This window comes from Podarcis vaucheri (genome assembly GCF_965113315.1).
Source record: "Podarcis vaucheri genome assembly, chromosome: 4".
In the NCBI taxonomy this organism is placed as follows: domain Eukaryota; kingdom Metazoa; phylum Chordata; class Lepidosauria; order Squamata; family Lacertidae; genus Podarcis; species Podarcis vaucheri.
In genome coordinates, this window is record NC_138762.1 from 57,942,665 (window position 1) to 57,960,346 (window position 17,682).

A 17,682-nucleotide genomic window follows, 5' to 3' on the forward strand; every position below is an offset into this window, starting at 1 on the left:
ACTATTTATTTATTTATTTATTTATTTATTTATTTATTTATGTACACACAGACACACACACCCTGCCCTATACCAGAGGTCTCAGGGCGGTTCACAGAATAAAATCAAAATATAACTCCACAAAATGCATAATAAAAAAAACACCCCAATAACACCCCCACCAAAAAAACCACCACATTTTAAAAGGGCATAGGATGTCAATCAAATCAACCAAAGTTAAAAAGGAACGCTTTTGCCTGGCACCTAAAGGTGTACATTCTTTGAACTGGTTTCAATTTGCATGCCTTTTACATTCAGATCTAGCTGTTCTACCTAAGTATTCAAGGTTGGGGGAAATGCTGCAACCAAATTCAGGCCTGAGAACTGTAACTTAATTCCATCCTGTGGTGAACTAACTTACACTTCCTTGTGTGAAGTCATATTTCTTTTTGCAAATACGTTGCTGCCGTATCAGGGTGTGTGCTGATACTGTGTAAATGTAGGACTAACAAAAAAAACACAGTTTAGAAAGGGAACAAAGTTCACTTTCCACCTTACTGCTTTCATTTCCTGCAGATTTTGCTATTCTGGCAAAAGGCAGGCAAAGAAGAAAATAAGCAAGAACGTGTATTAACTCTTGCTTTACTGTTATGCATGGTGAGATCAATGCATTATTTTAAAATTATTCCTTGTTTATAGGTCCAGGCAATATTTTTAGATAGGAAAAAAGCACAGCAGAATGGCATGAAACTGAAATATATTACAGTATATATGAAGAGTGCTGTTGCATCAGACCAAAGGCCTGTCTAGTCCTGCAGTTGTTTCCAGCAGTGGCCAACCAGAGATGCCTCTGGGAATCCCACTAGCAGGGCATGCTGTGGTTCTCCACAACCTGGAATATAGAGGCTTGCGGTCTCTGATCCTGGAGGTATCAGGATTGTCCTCTATGCATTTGTTGTGACTTCCCTTAACACTGCCAAGTACTTGTACAGTGGTACCTTGGGTTAAGAACTTATTTCGTTCTGGAGGTCTGTTCTTAAACTGAAACTTCTCTTAACCTGAAGCACCACTTTAGCTGATGGGGCCTCCCACTGCTGCCGCGTGATTTCTGGTCTCATCCTGAAGCAAAGTTCTTAACCTGAGGTACTATTTCTGGGTTAGCGGAGTCTGTAACCTGAAGCGTCTGTAACCCAAGGTACCACTGTATATGGCTTTCACTTCTTTTTCCCTAGAGGACATTCATAAGACGTATAATTTATTTAGTGCTTCCTAAGTGTTCGAAATGTTTCACATTGTTTCAGTAATCCTTACAACAACACTGTAAAGTAGATCGGCACCAATATGCTCATACTGCAGATGTGAAGCTGAGGCTAAAAGACAGGACTTGAATAAAGCTTCCTAGATACACACTTGACTGGGGATAATCTCTAATGTGGTTAACTTCTGAGTAGCTATTTGGACTATAACCTATAAAATAAAGCTCTGATCTTTACTTGTATACCTCTAAAAATATTGTTTTCGCTGGCTGGTAAGAGAAGGGGCAACTTGCCTCCTTTCTCAAATGCACCCACCTTTCTTGGTGGGTTAAATACTTGATCATCATTCCACATAAAGGGAAGTTTTATCAAAAATGTAACTTGATGTTAAACACAATCTAAGCTTCAAATATCAATCCTTTAAAGCAGTGAGTTTTCTCTGCAAGTGCACATGAGTTCATTGCTGAGAAAAGTTTTCAACAGTATCATGGGATCTCATGTGATTAAGGGATGCATTATTGGGCAGGATGACTAGTCAGATGATAAGGCTAAACTGTGTAATCCCGAATGTCCTCCAGGATTCTGAAGCCTGTTGGAATAAATGGGAGTTTGTACTGAAGAAGCCTTTTGTGGAATGGAGCTTTTTATTTTTTCTTGAAAGCCTTTTATTTTACAAAGAACTGTTATAGTCCCTTGCAATATGCAGTTCCTAACTGTAGGACAGTACCTATATACACTGCAGGGGGGGGTGACCAGTGGGGAGGATAAAGAAGCTCCACTTGTCTGTTGTTTAGTTGTGTCCTACTCTTTGTGACCCCATGGACCAGAGCATGCCAGGCACTCCTGTCTTCCACTGCTTCCCGCAGTTTGGTCAGACTCATGTTTGTAGCTTCGAGAACGCTGTCCAGCCATCTCGTCCTCTGTCGTCCCCTTCTCCTTGTGCCCTCCATCTTTCCCAGCATCAGGGTCTTTTCCAGGGAGTCTTCTCTTCTCATGAGGTAGCCAAAGTATTGGAGCCTCAGCTTCAGGATCTGTCCTTTCAGTGAGCACTCAGGGCTGATTTGCTTCAGAATGGATAGGTTTGATCTTCTTGTCGTCCATGGGACTCTCAAGAGTTTTTGTTTTTTTTACCCTTAATGTACATTCCTTATTAATTATTGTTACAGCACCACAGTCCTCCAGTATTGGCAACAAAATATTTGCATTCATGGGAAATAGGATTAACATTGCTTAGCACTGGTGGTACTGAATTGATGCTTAAAGGTAAAGGGACCGCTGACCGTTAGGTCCAGTCGGGGACGACTCTGGGGTTGCGGCACTCATCTCGCTTTATTGGCCGAGAGAGCCGGCGTACAGCTTCAGGGTCATGTGGCCAGCATGACTAAGCCCTTTCTGGCAAACCAGAGCAGCGCACAGAAATGCTGTTTACCTTTCTGCTGGAGTGGTACCTATTTATCTACTTGCATTTTGACATGCTTTCGAACTGCTAGGTTGGCAGGAGCAGGGACCGAGTAATAGGAGTTCACCCCACTGCAAAGATTCGAACCGCTGACCTTCTGATTGGTAATCCCTAGGCTCTGTGGTTTAGACCACAGCACCACCCGCATCCCTCGAATTGATGCTTAGGGCTACTGTTATTTCAGTCTGCAATCCGTGCACCTTTTTTGCAAGCTGCCTCCATGTGATTCCCCCCCCCAATCCTTTCTTCCAGAGCAGCACCCTGCCCCTATTTTCAGACTTTATTTAAGGGAGATGCTTTATGGGTGGAGGGGGAAGGGTATTCTCCTTCCTCTTTCTCCCATAGTTTAGTATTCTGAAGCCATGCGCTGAATCTTATGGTATGTTAAAAGACTGAGGTGGTGATCTACTTTGAATGCTTCCAAATAGTTAGAGAATCTGCCCAGCAGTCATAATGCCTATAACATGCTTCCCACATCAATCATCTTCATGCATTCAGAGCACAAATGTGGGCATGAAGTAATAGCAGATTTTATTCTTTCTTCCATTCCAGGAACTTTCACTTGAGCGTAAACTTGAACACTGGCTTTGGCTCTTTAATGTTGGAAAATAAAATAGAAAGAACTGGTCCATGTGTTCCCAACACACCCTTTTTTTCTTATCCTCCATCAACCTCTACCCTGCTGAACTCGCTCACAAATTCTACCCATAGTACTAAGATATTCCCACATGTTAGCCTTTTATTTTTCCTCCTTTTTTCTTTTTTTAAAAAAGATGAAATTTCAATTATTCACTATGTTACTGTCAAACAAAATAAAAGTGAAATAATCAAAAGATCCTTGTATTAAAATGGCTTTGTCAAGATGATGGTTTAAAAATAATGAGTTATCTTTGTGATTTCAAACATTTGGTTTCCCTTGGGATGCGGGGTGGCATTTAAATTCAGTAAAGAAAGATCAGCATTTCAAAGAATTATATCTTGGCCTTTTGTTTGTTCACAAAGACTTTGACAAGTGAAATAGCTTGTTGGCGATACACAGCAAAATTATATAGCAGCAGCAGAAACTAAAAATGTGCTATATATAAAACAAGTATTGAATATTGCCAAAAGAGGGTGTGCTTTTAGAATTACATTGAGCATAGACTTCTTACATAGCATATAAAGTGCATCAAATATAATGTGTAGTTTTGAATTTATGATGTTTTCGTTTCATTAGTATACTTTATTCTACCGTCATATTGAATCAGTGCTATAGTTAGTTGTAGTAGTTCAGGGATGGAATAAATATTACCGGTAGCTTTGGCCATAGTGGTGTGTCCGCATTTGCCAAGTGATTACAAAAATGGCCTGATGCAAGCATCCTTTTATGCAAAACTTTTCACATGGTTGTATTTAACTTACTTTTGACACATTCTCATTGTTTACTAATGTGGATTGGTTACGCTTTGATACTGTTTAACTGCCCCTTTTTTATAAGGTTTAGAGTGTTAACAGGTTACAAGAGCGCATTTTCAGCTCTTTGAATGATCACTTACTGGTGAACATCTTTGTTCTGATTTGTGGTAGGCTGCTGTTCATCATTCTGACATAATAGAAGGAATAGAAGTTTGACTCTTTAACACCAGCTGTAAAGAGTCTGTTGTACTTCAGATTCTGATGTGCCAAACAAATGCAAAGGACTGCTTTGTTAAACCTATTCTACAAGGTAACTTGAATCCATCAGGATCTACTGTGCTTGAAAGGCCAACTTTTTAACAGTCTGTAATACTGCTGGAGTCTGTTGGGTGGCCTTGGCACAGAAGGACGTGGCTTGAAAGTGGCTTGATTCATAGCATGGATTTCATTCATCTTGAAAAAGCTGAAATTTTCACTAATGTGTGTATCTAATATATGCATTTTTGTGTGTGGTGCTTGGCTGGTGAACTACATTGCACAACACAGAAAAGTGTGAATGTCAAAGGATGGCTATGTTTTGGTTCACGTAAATTGTTTAGGAATGTATGAATTTGGTAGGTTTCTCTTTAAATGAGAACTGAATGAAATCCCGCCCCCTTCCTACTTGTCACCTATGGCGGTGAAGTGTAAAGTTTTGTTTCAGATCCCATTTATGTTTTTCTTCCTTAAATAAAATGTTTACATTGCAAATATAACAGGAAAAGCATCTACTTGCGTTATTATTAGCTGTCCATATGTCAAAGTTGGTAGCCACAGGGCGTGTTAATTATAAGATTCAGGTGTGGAAAGGGCAATAAGGTGAGTAATGGATGGTGGATATTTGTGTAACCTAACATTGTACAATGTAACTGGTACAATCTGCCCCCACCCCCACCATGGATTACTCTGTGCCTGTCTTATCAAATTTTGCTTGCAGTTTCAGCACTGTTTTGAACAATTTGTGTGATATTAAATAAACATTCTGCATGCATGACTTCACTTTCCTAGTCATTAGTTAATGTGTGCTTTAAAAATCAGCAGTTGGTCAGTTCAGACCCAGGAGGATTTCCAGTTCCTGTCCCTTTAATGTTGACACTTTAAAAGCTGTATCAGGTTTCCTGTCTTTTAGCAAGTTGTTGATATATGGATATTCTCTCTTGTAGCTTTTTCAATAAATATTTGGAGTGTGTCTTTGTAAAATGTTCCAAATACAGGTTGGGTTGCCTCTCATGGGATCCCTTTCTTCTGATTTGTTTTTGTCAAACAAAAAACAAAAAAACTACCGTTAGATTAATTAGCAGTTTCTGCTAATGAATAGAAGCAGGAAATTGGTTTGGAAAGTCTACTTTTATGAATCCATCATGGGTATTTCATGCTATTGGATTTGCTTTCCTGAGCCACAGTGGAACAGTAGGCACTGAAGAAACATATGAATATGATTCGCAATTAACTCTCCCAACCAAGTCTCCATAATTTATGCTCACTTTGGTGAAAATGCCACAACCTGGTGAAAGTGGATCATCCCAGACTTTAACTCTTGAACTGAAGATGAGGCAGGGATCATGCCTGAAGTTGTGTGGCAATCCCCACCACCTCCCCCGTTCCAGTTGGGGACTGGTTTGGCCACTGCATTGCCAACTATGCTATATACCAGGGGTCGACAAGGCTTACCGGGCATGGGCCGGATCACTCCCACGGAGATCCTCCGTGGGCCGGACCGGTACAGCACAACGCCGGAAATCACATCTGCACATGTCCGCAGTGCCAGAAATCACTTCTGTGCATGCCCAGAAGCGATTTCCAGAGCAACGGAAGAGAGTCCCCGCGCAGTGCTGCTCCAGTTTAGAACAGCACATGGGGACTCACCGAGTGGGCGGTTCATGGACTGATTAAACAGCCTCCATAGGCTGCTTCTGGCCCATGGGCCTTAGGTTGCCAACCCCAGCTATATACACTGCCTCAACAGCATGGAACCAAACTTGTAAGCCCTTCCACCCTCTCCAGTTCAGAGCTGGGGAAGGGAGCCAAGGCACTGTTTTGAATTTCCATGGAGACATACAGCACAAGGTTAGGGACAAAGAAAAGGACAGGGTTCTGGTGATTGTGGGTTGTTTTTTTACTACCAAGACCCTCTGTGGACCTCTACTCCCAGTAGTCTCCCTTTTACTTAAAAGCAGCTGATCCACATTAGATCAGATCAGTGGCACTAGGAGAGGGTGGGGGTCGTAGCCTTCTGCCCTAATGGTCCATTGTTCTAAATCCCCCCACCCTGTGCCATTAACCCTGTAGCAGAAAACAATATGGGCACACTTCTGGAGGACTAATAGCTTTGGGGTTGCAATTTAGAGGTGGGAAGTAGCATGAGGTGATTGAACACCCTCTTCCAGCCTTGCAGCTCTGATTAGTTTCACAGTGGCCTTCAGTTGCTTTTTGGCTAAAGTGAACTCATCAGGAGATTCAATCACAGATTGCCTGCATCTTATTGGTTAGGCCTTGGGACTCCAGTCCTAAACTTACTTTCCTGGAAATAAGTCCATTGGAAACCAGTGATGATTACTTAGAGGTAAACATTGTTAGATAAATGTCAGTCCAATTAGGAAATAGCCTATTATTAACTCCTGTCTCTTTCAAAATCAGATGAGTAATGCAGTTTGTTAAATGCAGCTCTTAAAAGTAATGTAAGTATTCCTTGCAAGTAAATGTGGGTAGAAATTTCAGAGCACAAGAAATCATTGTGAGATAAGCCAGCCTTACTCCACAGTCAGACTCTCATCTGGTCCTTTAAGTGGAAAAACAATCATGTTGTTATGTTCCTTCAATGCCTACTGATCCATTGCGGCTCTGAGAAGAACCTCTAATGGATTGAAGTGCCCATGATGGTTTCGTAAAGGTTAACTGAACAAATTCTTGTACTTGGAAATATCTCTGGGTGCATTAGAGGGAGAGGGAAGCAGCTAGCAGGTAAAGCCATAATGTGCCCAATCAAGACAGCATTAGTAGAGATTTCTTGGTACCTGGATTTTGCTTTTGCTTCTTCTCGAATCAGGGTGCATAAATGTGTTTTGCTGCTTAATGGGATATCTGAAGTGCAGTGAAACAACTTTGCAGATAAAGCTGAGGCTGGGACTATGTCCCATTTCAGTTGATGGGACTTGCTTCTGAGAGAACATGTCTAGGCTCACACTCTAAAATTCTTTAAAATAAAGCACAGGGCAGTCTACCAGAAATGTTCTGACTTTCTGCCAGCCACTCCCATGTAGCTGGCAGGAAAGGTGCAAGTTAATTTACTACCTGCCATTTTGAGTACAGAAAGACAATGTGTTCAGAATAAAAATCACCAGAACGAACAGGTGTAGAGCAGCGTGGGTAAACTCCAGTAGCTGCTGGTACATTTTAAGGGACAGTAGAAGGTGCTGGTGAATTACCTGTTCCACCTGTGTGCAGTATACCCCAGGATACACATTTCTCCCCTGAAATACTCCGCTTATTGAAATGTGATGGATACATTCCTGATACGGATTCCCTTTATGAGTGGAAATGACCAGTTTAAGAATAGTGGCTTGATTGTGGCCTGCTTTGTTTAAAGAAGCCTGCTGGAGCTTGAGAGCCAGAATGCACCAGGAATTCCATTACAGTGGTACCTCGGGTTAAGTACTTAATTCATTCCGGAGGTCCGTTCTTAACCTGAAACTGTGCTTAACCTGAAGCACCACTTTAGCTAATGGGGCTTCCTGCTGCTGCCGTGCTGCTGGAGCCCGATTTCTGTTCTTATCCTGAAGCAAAGTTCTTAACCTGAAGCACCATTTCTAGGTTAGCAGAGTGTGTAACCTGAAGCATATGTAACCTGAAGCGTATGTAACCTGAGGTACCACTGTACTGATAGATTTATTTATTTTTTAATAAATTCACCAGGGGGAGCTAATTTGACTGGGAAGCAATATAGGATGTGGCACCTTTCCCCATGCCATTTTACTGATATATCCCCAAACATAGAGCAAACAACAAATCCGGCGACGTTTCAGTCAGGACAGTGATGTGGGAGTAAAGAGTTAAATGTGCCTGACCCCCACACCACTTCTCTGCTCAAGTTAGCAGCCCTGCCTCAGTGGCTGCATTTAAAAGAAGAAAATGAACTCTGGCTCTGACATTACTCTGAATATTTTTTAAAAAAATCATTTTTATGTAATCAGTCTACTCAGATCTTGATATCTTTTACTGAGGGCATTCTTCCCACCACCATCAGAGATAAAGGGGTGACCAGGGAAAGAGCTTTTGCAAAAAATTACAACTGCACCATGCAGATAGCATAATAATTGGACCAAGTTTAATTATTTTATTTTGTGGGCTTCCTTGTAAAGGGTTGGTGGAATATTAATCATACCAACAAATACTCTCCTTGTGTGCAATTTTTCATTTAGCCCACACTGGACTTTCAAGAACAGGTTCTTCCCACACTTTAGTTAACTTGAAAGAAACTGGAAGATCAAAAGCTATATTCTGATTTCATTAAAACGAGGCTGCCAGTGCTTCCTATACTCTGATCTCACATAATAAACAAAATTATTATGCTCACTAATTCTGTGTTTCCCCGAAAGCCAATATGATTACTATGAAGTGAAAGACTCGCATCTATGAACTCTATGCCAGTAATAACATGCAGTAACTTTGGGGAAACGAGACACATTATAGCAGTTAGAGTGCTTTAGCAGTCCTCTGTTATGGTTGCAAGCAGTTCTTCCAGATGGGTTGATAATGTAATTAGAGAATGTTGTGTTAAATGAGCCAGTGTTTTTAAATTGGCTGCTAATTTTCCCACCTATTAACCAGCTTTTTTCCCTTTGCAGAAATCACTGCATTAGAATGACTTCTGGTGGCTGCTCATTAACTACAGAATCTTAAGAACCCTCTGCTCTATCACCAGAAAATAAGCATTCAGGAAGACATACTGTGTGTCAGTCTGGCTGACATTTCCTTATGTTAGAGAGACAAAAGTACCTTTTACTGCTTAGTTAATTTATGGAATTCTTCACCAGAAAATGGGTGATGACCACTGGCTTAGATCTTTAGAAGGAAGTTGAGGAAGAGAGGCCTAAACGACAGCTATTACTCATATGACATCCATTGGCTAAGACCTCTTGTTTTGAGGTCTGCTGTATGCAGTAGTCTACAGCTTGTTATGGAATGAGCTTTCATAAGCTAAGGGTCTTATCAGATGTATGAAATGTTATCCTGACACACAAGGTTTGGACAGAGGAGGGATTGTAAAAAGTTGGGATGGAAAATGGAATGATGTTTCCAGAACTTGGGTAAGACTGCAGCCCTAACCTCATGTACTTGGGAGCATATCTCATTGAATTCAGTAGGATTTATATCTGAGTAGACATGGTTAGGATTTCAGCCTTGAGTCATCTTGGGTTGATGACATCTTGGGTTGACTAAGGGTGCAGTAGTGATTAGATGTACCAGGAACTCCTGGGAACATAAGCAGAAATAGTATGATTACCTTCTACCTTAAACAAAAATTAACACTTTCATATTGTAGATCGAAAATTAACCAACAACTGTAGAGTTGAAAGGGACCTCAAGGGTCATCTAGTGCAACTCCCTGCAATACAGGATGAGTAACCTGTTTTCTGGAATTCTTGGTGCACTAGTCAAGAATTCTTGATTGCCCCAACTTTCAGTGCAATCCCATGTATGTTTACTCAAAATTAATCCTACTATGCTCAGTGAGACCTAACTTACAGGTAAGTGAGCAACTTTTGGATGAAACCATTTAATTGTAGGACTTTAAGTAGAGGCAGGACTAGATTTCCAGCTTAGGGTTTCCTGTATCAAAACAGGGGGTGTTGATGGGATTGCCTACAAGGCCACCTCCAGCTCTTTGTTTCTAGGACTATGGCCTTGGGCTGTGTAAACATTACTGTTTGCTCTGCTTCCAGTGGTGTATGAAGTTGTGTGGACATCAGACAGAGCTGCCCTATAGTTTCTTCAGAAATACAGTCATACCTCATGTTACGTTTGCTTCATGTTTACATTTTTTCAGGTTGCATCCCATGGCAACCTGGAAAGACTGGAAAGGTTTACTTCCGGGTTTCGCTGCTCGTGCATGCGCACAAGCGCCAAATCATGCCACACACCTGTGCAGATATGGCACTTCAGGTTGCAGGCTTTTCATGTTGTGAACGGGCCTCTGGAACGGATCCTGTTCACAACCAGTGGTACCACTGTACTGCTGTTTGATGTGCTTTCTCTCAAACCAACTCCCAATCCAAAAGGAAAAACTTAGCCACATTCACTTTGTAAACTGTCATGTGGAGACGACACATGAATAGAAATGTGTTGGGGGGAGGCACAATTGTGGGGGGGAGTCAAAAGGGTCATGTGTATCAGGTGAGGACATCCCTGCCCTGTCTCTGGTGTGTACAACACTGTGGAAATGTGACTTGAAATACAGTGAGGGAATCAACTTTGCTGCATTTTAAACCGCTAATGTGTATGTAGCCTTAGTCACACAACTGCTGTTTCCAGGCTGAGGGGGTTGTCCTTTTACTGCTGAAAATGCACCTGGACTCTATGTTGTAAGACAGTCCTTCAGTTGCTCTCACCACATCTCCCTTCGTGGCAAGGCTAACAATGGGGCTGTAAAACCTGACCTTGCGGAAGAGATAGTTCTTCTATAAATCTGTAACAATGGGATTTGGTTTTTGTTTTGTTTTTCTTGTCATAGATAGCGAAGGAATTTGTATGGCTATATTTTATGAATTCTGTTTTAAGGTAAAAGTGTGCATTTTAAGTGATTTTCTTTTAATGCACAATTTAAAAAATGCTTTTTCTCTCTAGGTGAAAGCGTGTATGGTCATGTGTTATTTTCTTGTTTCTGTCTTTAATAAGACTAATACAAACCCTAATGATAAGGGATAGATATTCCAAATTTATTTTATTTTATTTAAATCAGAAGTTGAACATGTTATCTGGCACCTTGAGGTGACTATGGAAAAGTACAATTTAGTGAGGCATTGCTGGAGGAAGCTGGCTGATGGTTTCACGTGGTGAGAATGGTTATTATCCTTGGTTAAATGAGGCATTGACTAATTGACAATGCTTCTTGATAACAAGTTTTTGTTTGGGTGGATATCTACCCACTCTTTAAGAAAATATCATTATGCAAAGATAACCCAGCCAGCCTTCGACCAATACTCGGCTTTCCCTTTTTATGGAAGGTAACTGTGTATGTGTGTGTGTTAGCCCAGCATTAACTTATTGTATTTGACTAAGATGGGTGCATGGAAAAATCAGATATTAAGCTACCTCACCTAGTTTGAAATTTTAAGAAGTATATGTTAAAACCACTGCATTTATTTTAATGTGTTGAATTATCAGTTTCTACTATTAAAGTACAGCTGGATTCTTCTGGGTTGTATTGAAATGCCATTACTGCTTGTTAGATTTTATATTTATAAAACTTTAACAGCAAGTTTGAAGAATACAGTTCTTATCTTTTCTCAGTGTAAGTGCTATTTGGGCATTCAAAAACAAGAGAGGGGTGCGTGACCATGCTTATTTAGCCGGTTATCGTGCTCTGTGCCAATCCCTATCCAAGGCTGTCTACAAACTGAGTCATTTCAACATCAAGGAAGCCTGCTTGAATGCACATACAATGTTCCCATGAACTGGTGGGATGGTGGGAGCAGGAATGTGTGTGCTTGCCCTGCACTGTCGCCCACCTCTTCCCCCGGCAATTATTGTTGTAAAGTTTTGACTGCCTAAATTGGATTCTGATGTGCTAGCAACAGTGAATTTGGACTCTGGGCTGTTCATTTATTCATTTTATTTCTATGCTGCTTTTACACACACACACACACACACACACCATGCTCAAAGTGGCTTACAACAAAGAAGCAGGGATGCATTTCAAACAAACAATACAGAAACAATTTCATAGTAACACAGCAAAACAATAGCAAATATAACAACATACAAAAACCCACATTCCAGTACTATAAATATAACAGTATTACTTAAACAACATGCAAAACAGGAAAAATAAAAAGGGAGCGTCACAACTTCATCTTCATCCTAGAAAAACCCCTCCCATGATGTTGCTACGACACAGTTGACATCTTGAAGGCTGGTGGAAAGAACTTGTAGCATCACTTACCCAAAGCAGGCCAGAATTGTGCCTCCCAACGCCATGTAATTTTTTTTTCTTTGCCGCCTCTGCAAAATGTATACAATATCTAGAGTGTTGATCTCTGTATTTTTATATAACATTCATGCAATGTTTGGCTTCTTGAAAGGTTATAAATTCAGTCTCACACTTAGACACACACACATACACCCACTGCAATTATTTCCCCAGATCCTCAGTAATCAAGGCTGGTAGGCAATGTTAGTAATATATCCTCTTTAAAAGAAAAAAGCAAAAGTGACAAACCTTTCTCTGCAAACCAGGAAGAATTGCCATAGGCCATAAGCTTAACTAGCGTCATTGTATGGACTACAATAAGTCAGTGTTTGCCTCAGCTGCCTATAACTAGTTATCCCAGATTCTTAAAGATATGGAATGTTAGAATGAATGGCAATTAGTCATGTGAATTTTAGTCATACTAGAGTGGGCTGCATCTTTAATATTCTACAGTATGATGTTTGTGTTATGTGGAGAACATTCTTTGGAAAAGTAGACACGATTAATACTGTACTGCACACTAAGATGGGCAGTGAAATTCTCTTTAAAAGAAGTATCTTTGAATTCTGTAGGGTGGTAGTTCAAAAACATTCTTTACAGTTCTGGTAATTTACTAACCCTAGTTTTTGTAGAACTATTTGTAGTTAGGAAGTGAGAATCCCTGTAGCTTTCATTTTGTTTCTTAAAATGTATCTGTCTCTCTCAAAAGTTGGGGCTACTCCATAATAGCCAAGTATTTTCTCTGTGATAGTGTTTTATTAGCCTTAACACTAGTAAAATACATTCTTCCTAATCTCATTGAGTTCTTAGTTCCATTCCTATACCTATAACTTGTTTTGATTATTGACAGTTCAAGCTGGAATGGGGAAAACTGGTCCCCCTGATGTTGTTGTATTCCAGGTCCCTTCAGCCCCAGCCAACCTGGCTAGTGGTCAGGGATGATGGGAGCTGCAACATCTGGAGGGCCACAGATTCATCATCCCTGAACTAAAGGGGATGAATTAAAATTAAAGGTGGCTTCTACAGTGAAATATGAAGAACAATGATCAAAGTTAGAAAGCATAATCACTTACATTAGGCCTGGAGGTGTGTCCTGTGGGTAATGGAAACTGGAATCCAACAACATCTGCAGGGTTTCAGGTTCCTCACTCCTGAGCTGCATCATGCTCTTTGGTCCAAAAATGGTCCTGCAAGTATCATTCTAACAAGGAAAGGAAAGGTGATCACTGTACATGTCTTTTTCAGGTACCTGCTCATTGAAAAGCTAGCAGGATGACTCTTTGAAAAGTTGCCAGCAAAGGTCTTGAAAACAGCAGCAAGCTATTAGGATCCTCTTAAAAAATATTTCTAATTTTCAGATTAAATGAAAATCATTGCTCCACTTCTCCTGCTTCCTTCAACTTCCTGCTTATTTCCCTACACTTTCTTTCTCTAACCTGTACTTCTGCCTCAAATCTCCCATGTTGCTACTTCAGAAAAGATTAGTTTTCTCAATACCAGCTCATAGCTACTTCATTCCTGTTTTTATAAATAAACTGCAAATGGATATATGTATAAAACAAAAATAGATACATGAGAAAAGATGTGTCATAGTGGGATCCTAGGCATCTGTTTATAGATCTGAGGGGACTGACATTACAGAATCATACTTTAAAAGTCTTATCGCTATCAATTTTTAAAGATCAGAGAATACTTTCACCACACAAAAAAGTTCTTGAAACAAAATGTTGAAAAAATAATAATCATGGTTTTGATTTACATAATTAGAGCTTGAGTAAGGAAAAAGCTAAAATTATGTCCAGGTTTTTCTATATATTGTAATTGACATGAATAATTATATTTCTTTTATGCAGCTAAATATTTTGGTTGACACTGGAAGTAGCAATTTTGCTGTTGCAGGAACACCAAATGCAGATCTGACCTCCTACTTCAACACAAAAGAGTAAGTGTATTGATCTCCATCTTGACAATATTCCTATTGACAAAAAAGTACTCCAAAAATAACTATGGCTGGAAAAAACCATAGTTTTGAATTACATGATTAGTTCTCAGGTAGGAACACAGACAAAATGTATGCCTTGTTTACCATAGTTAATGTGGAAGGCTGCATCTCCATATTTGCAGAGCTGTATCCTTGTGCGGTTTCACACACACACACACACACACACACACACCCTAGTGATGTATTATGTGTGTCAGAACCTCATAAGTGTCTCACATATCCAACATTGCCCTCCCTTTTGGCAGAAAGATATTTGCATCTAAAGGAACTATGTCACTGATTGGGCAACAAGTGTGTCCGTGCTGCCAAATGTTATTGGAATATCACAATATACTTCTGCTGTAATGTATTGATCAGCCTTTTGAAATCAGATGATAAGAGTGCAATGGAGTTCATGTCAGTTTTATCACTGAGCTGCTTAGTGCCATAACTGTGCTGCATTGAGCCAGTCGGGTTTCCATTAAGCAGGGTCTGTTGATGTGGCAGAATTAAAGACCTGGAGTTGTATTCAACATAGCACTAAGGAGACTATGGGGCGAATGCAGGCTTTTGCTGAAGCCTGGAGAGCGAGAGGGGTTGGTGAGCACCGACCCCTCTCACTCTCCAGGCTTCAGGAAACTGCGCAAGCCGTGGGAGCCCTCCCCCGGCTTGGCAGAGCCGCCTCTTATCCCGAAGCCCCGGCGCGCTGGGCAGTCGCGCCGTTGCTTCGGGTACCTCCGCACAAGCTGCGGGAGGGCTGCCCAGGCTTGCGCGGAGCTGCCTCTTATCCCGAAGCCCCGGCGCGCTCAGCAGTCGCGCCGGGGCTTCGGGTAGCTCTGTGCAAGCCGCGGGAGGGCTCCCATGGCTTGCGCACAGCCGTCTCTTATCCCGAAGCCCCGGCGCGCTCAGCAGTCATGCCAGGGCTTCAGGTAGCTCCGCGCAAGCTGCTGGAGCCCTCCCCCGACTTGCGCAGAGCTGCCTCTTATCCCGAAGCCCCGGCGTGCTCAGCAGTTGCGTGGGGCTTCGGGTAGCTCTGCGCAAGCCGCTGGAGGGCTCCCATGGCTTGTGCAGAGCAGCCTGTTCTGGGGGCTGGGGTTGGGGGAAGCTCGGGCTTCCCCCGCCCCAGCCCCGCACCTGGGGGGGGGGAATAAAAAAAATTCTTTATTTCCCCCCAAAAAAACTAGGTGCGCCTTATGGGCCAGTGCGTCCTATGGGGTGCAAAATACGGTATTTAATAAGCTTAAAGAAAGATAAAGACAGGTTGTATAATTGCAGTATGAAATTGCTATTACAACAATGAATGAATATTTCAATGGATTATAGCTGGTTGAAAAGTCCCAGAGCAACTGTTATTTTTGCATTGATTTTCGAAGCTCAAGGGAGCTATTGGTGGTATAATTGAAATTATAGTAAATAATGCCTAGACAAAGGTCTAGTTTTTGTCAAAGGAAATCCTGAAATACATTCGAGCAGAAATACATTAATGCAAAACATGTTAAAATTGCAGTGTCGCCATGTTCTGCACTAATGCAAGTAGTATTGAGAACAAAATTATCCCATAGATGGAGTGTTGGCTGCCTTCTTCTGTTTTTAGACTAGCGTCTAATAGACTTCTCAGACCATCTAGTAGTTGGGCATCCTTATATTGCTAAAGTATATCTAATACACATTTGATTCCATAATCATATGTAGGAAATGAAGGCCATATATGACATTTTCTGCAAAGAGATATTTTAGAATAAAATGAATATAGTTTACATCTGAAATAAGTGTTTCATTTTGTCATAAGCTCATACTTGAAATCAAGCATTAGTCTCTTTTGTCTTTTTAGTAGATCAAAATATTATTAATTCATTCAATTTATAAACCGCCCTTCATCTGAAGATCACAGGGTGGTTTTATACTGTAAACACAAAAACGTACACTACATTTAAGTGGAAAGTTGAAATGGGAAGGAATTGCTCTGCTTGATGTGACATTTTGGAATATGTGGAGGGAAAGGTGCAATTTTTTTGAGTTTTCATGATTCACTTTTTCCTGTTGCAGAATTTGGATGAAGCCCATGGTTTCTCTTCAGATCATATAAATATTTCACATAAGATGATAATTTGTAGCATGTAGCACAATACAGCATTGCTTTGTAAGTTTTCAGTGCCGCTTTCTTCCTTTCTTAGATCAAGCACATATAAGTTACTGGGCACTGTGGTCTCTGTTAAATATACCCAAGGAAGCTGGATAGGGACTCTCGGCACAGATGTTGTTACCATCCCTAAAGGAATCAACGGCACTTTTACCATCAACATTGTAACCATCTCTGAGTCAGAGAATTTCTTTTTGAAAGGTGTTCAATGGCATGGGATCCTTGGACTTGCCTATGATGCCTTGGCTAAGGTAATTTGAGTGCTTACCTACCGACTCGTACATTAAGAGCATATGGCGATCCTGCTAGGCTACCATCCCATTCTCACAATGGCCAGCCAGGTACCTGGGGGGAAGCCTGGAAGCAGGGGATGGTTGCAGCAGCAGCACTGCCCACCTATGAATCCCAGCAACTGCCTCTGGACACTGGAGGGAGTACATAACCATCAGGGCAAGCAGCCTTGTCCTCTATGAATTTATCTAATCTTGTTTTAAAGACATCCAAGTTGCTGGAAGACAAATGAAACCCCCCAAAGTTCCTTAGAATAGTCACCACATATATAGTGGTGCCTCGGAAATTGAATGGAAGTCCATTCGACTTCTGAAACATTCAGAAACCAAGGCACAGCTTCCGATTGGCTGCAGGAAGCTCCTGCAGCCAATCGGAAGCCACAGAAGTCACATTGGACGTTCGAGTTCCAAAGAACATTCGCAAACTGGAATACTCACTTCCAGGTTTGCAGCGTTCGGGAGCGAAAATGTTCGACTCACAAGGCGTTTGGGATCCAAGGTATGGCTGTATACTGGAATAATTCTGTCCAAGACGATGTGAAGGAGACTGAAGCCAGTCTCATTCCTATACCCAACCATATGCTCTTACTTGCAAAATAGCAATACTGGTACAGAATACATGGGCAATTTCTAGATTTTAGCTGGGAAATTTAACATGTAAAATAAGCATACATGCATTGGAATATATATAAGAGAAACACTGTCCTGGTGGTGTTGGAGGAGTGAGGAGGTGTAAGGCACACTCTTAATCCTATCACATGTAGAGAAATTTAAATCTGGTGTAACTTCTGACAGACATCTACAGATGGATCATTAGATTAAACATTGCTTTATTATAATATCTCTGTCAGCATGATTAATTTACATGTAAACGAGTTAACCATTTTATCCAGCAAAATGATTCACATGGGTTCTATATGGAAGGCATTGGAGAAAAAAATGCTTTCTGAGGGGG

At 41.0% G+C, this 17,682-nt stretch overlaps 1 protein-coding gene across 3 annotated transcripts in view; it reads left to right on the forward strand.

Annotated features, from left to right (window-relative positions):
* The window catches only part of BACE2 (beta-secretase 2), a 40,356-nt gene that overhangs the window by 4,479 nt on the left and 18,195 nt on the right, over window positions 1-17,682 (forward strand). For 2 of the 3 annotated variants that reach the window (XR_014219372.1, XM_082221344.1), the window contains exons 2-3: window positions 14,170-14,258; window positions 16,472-16,688. Coding sequence is in view for 2 of the 3 variants with exons in the window: in XM_082221344.1 (XP_082077470.1) it covers window positions 14,170-14,258; window positions 16,472-16,688 (306 nt within the window). In the remaining variant the exon portion in view is untranslated. Of the gene's footprint in view, window positions 1-1,943; window positions 2,117-14,169; window positions 14,259-16,471; window positions 16,689-17,682 lie in introns of those variants that run through there. The other variant, XM_082221345.1, reaches the window with a different exon arrangement.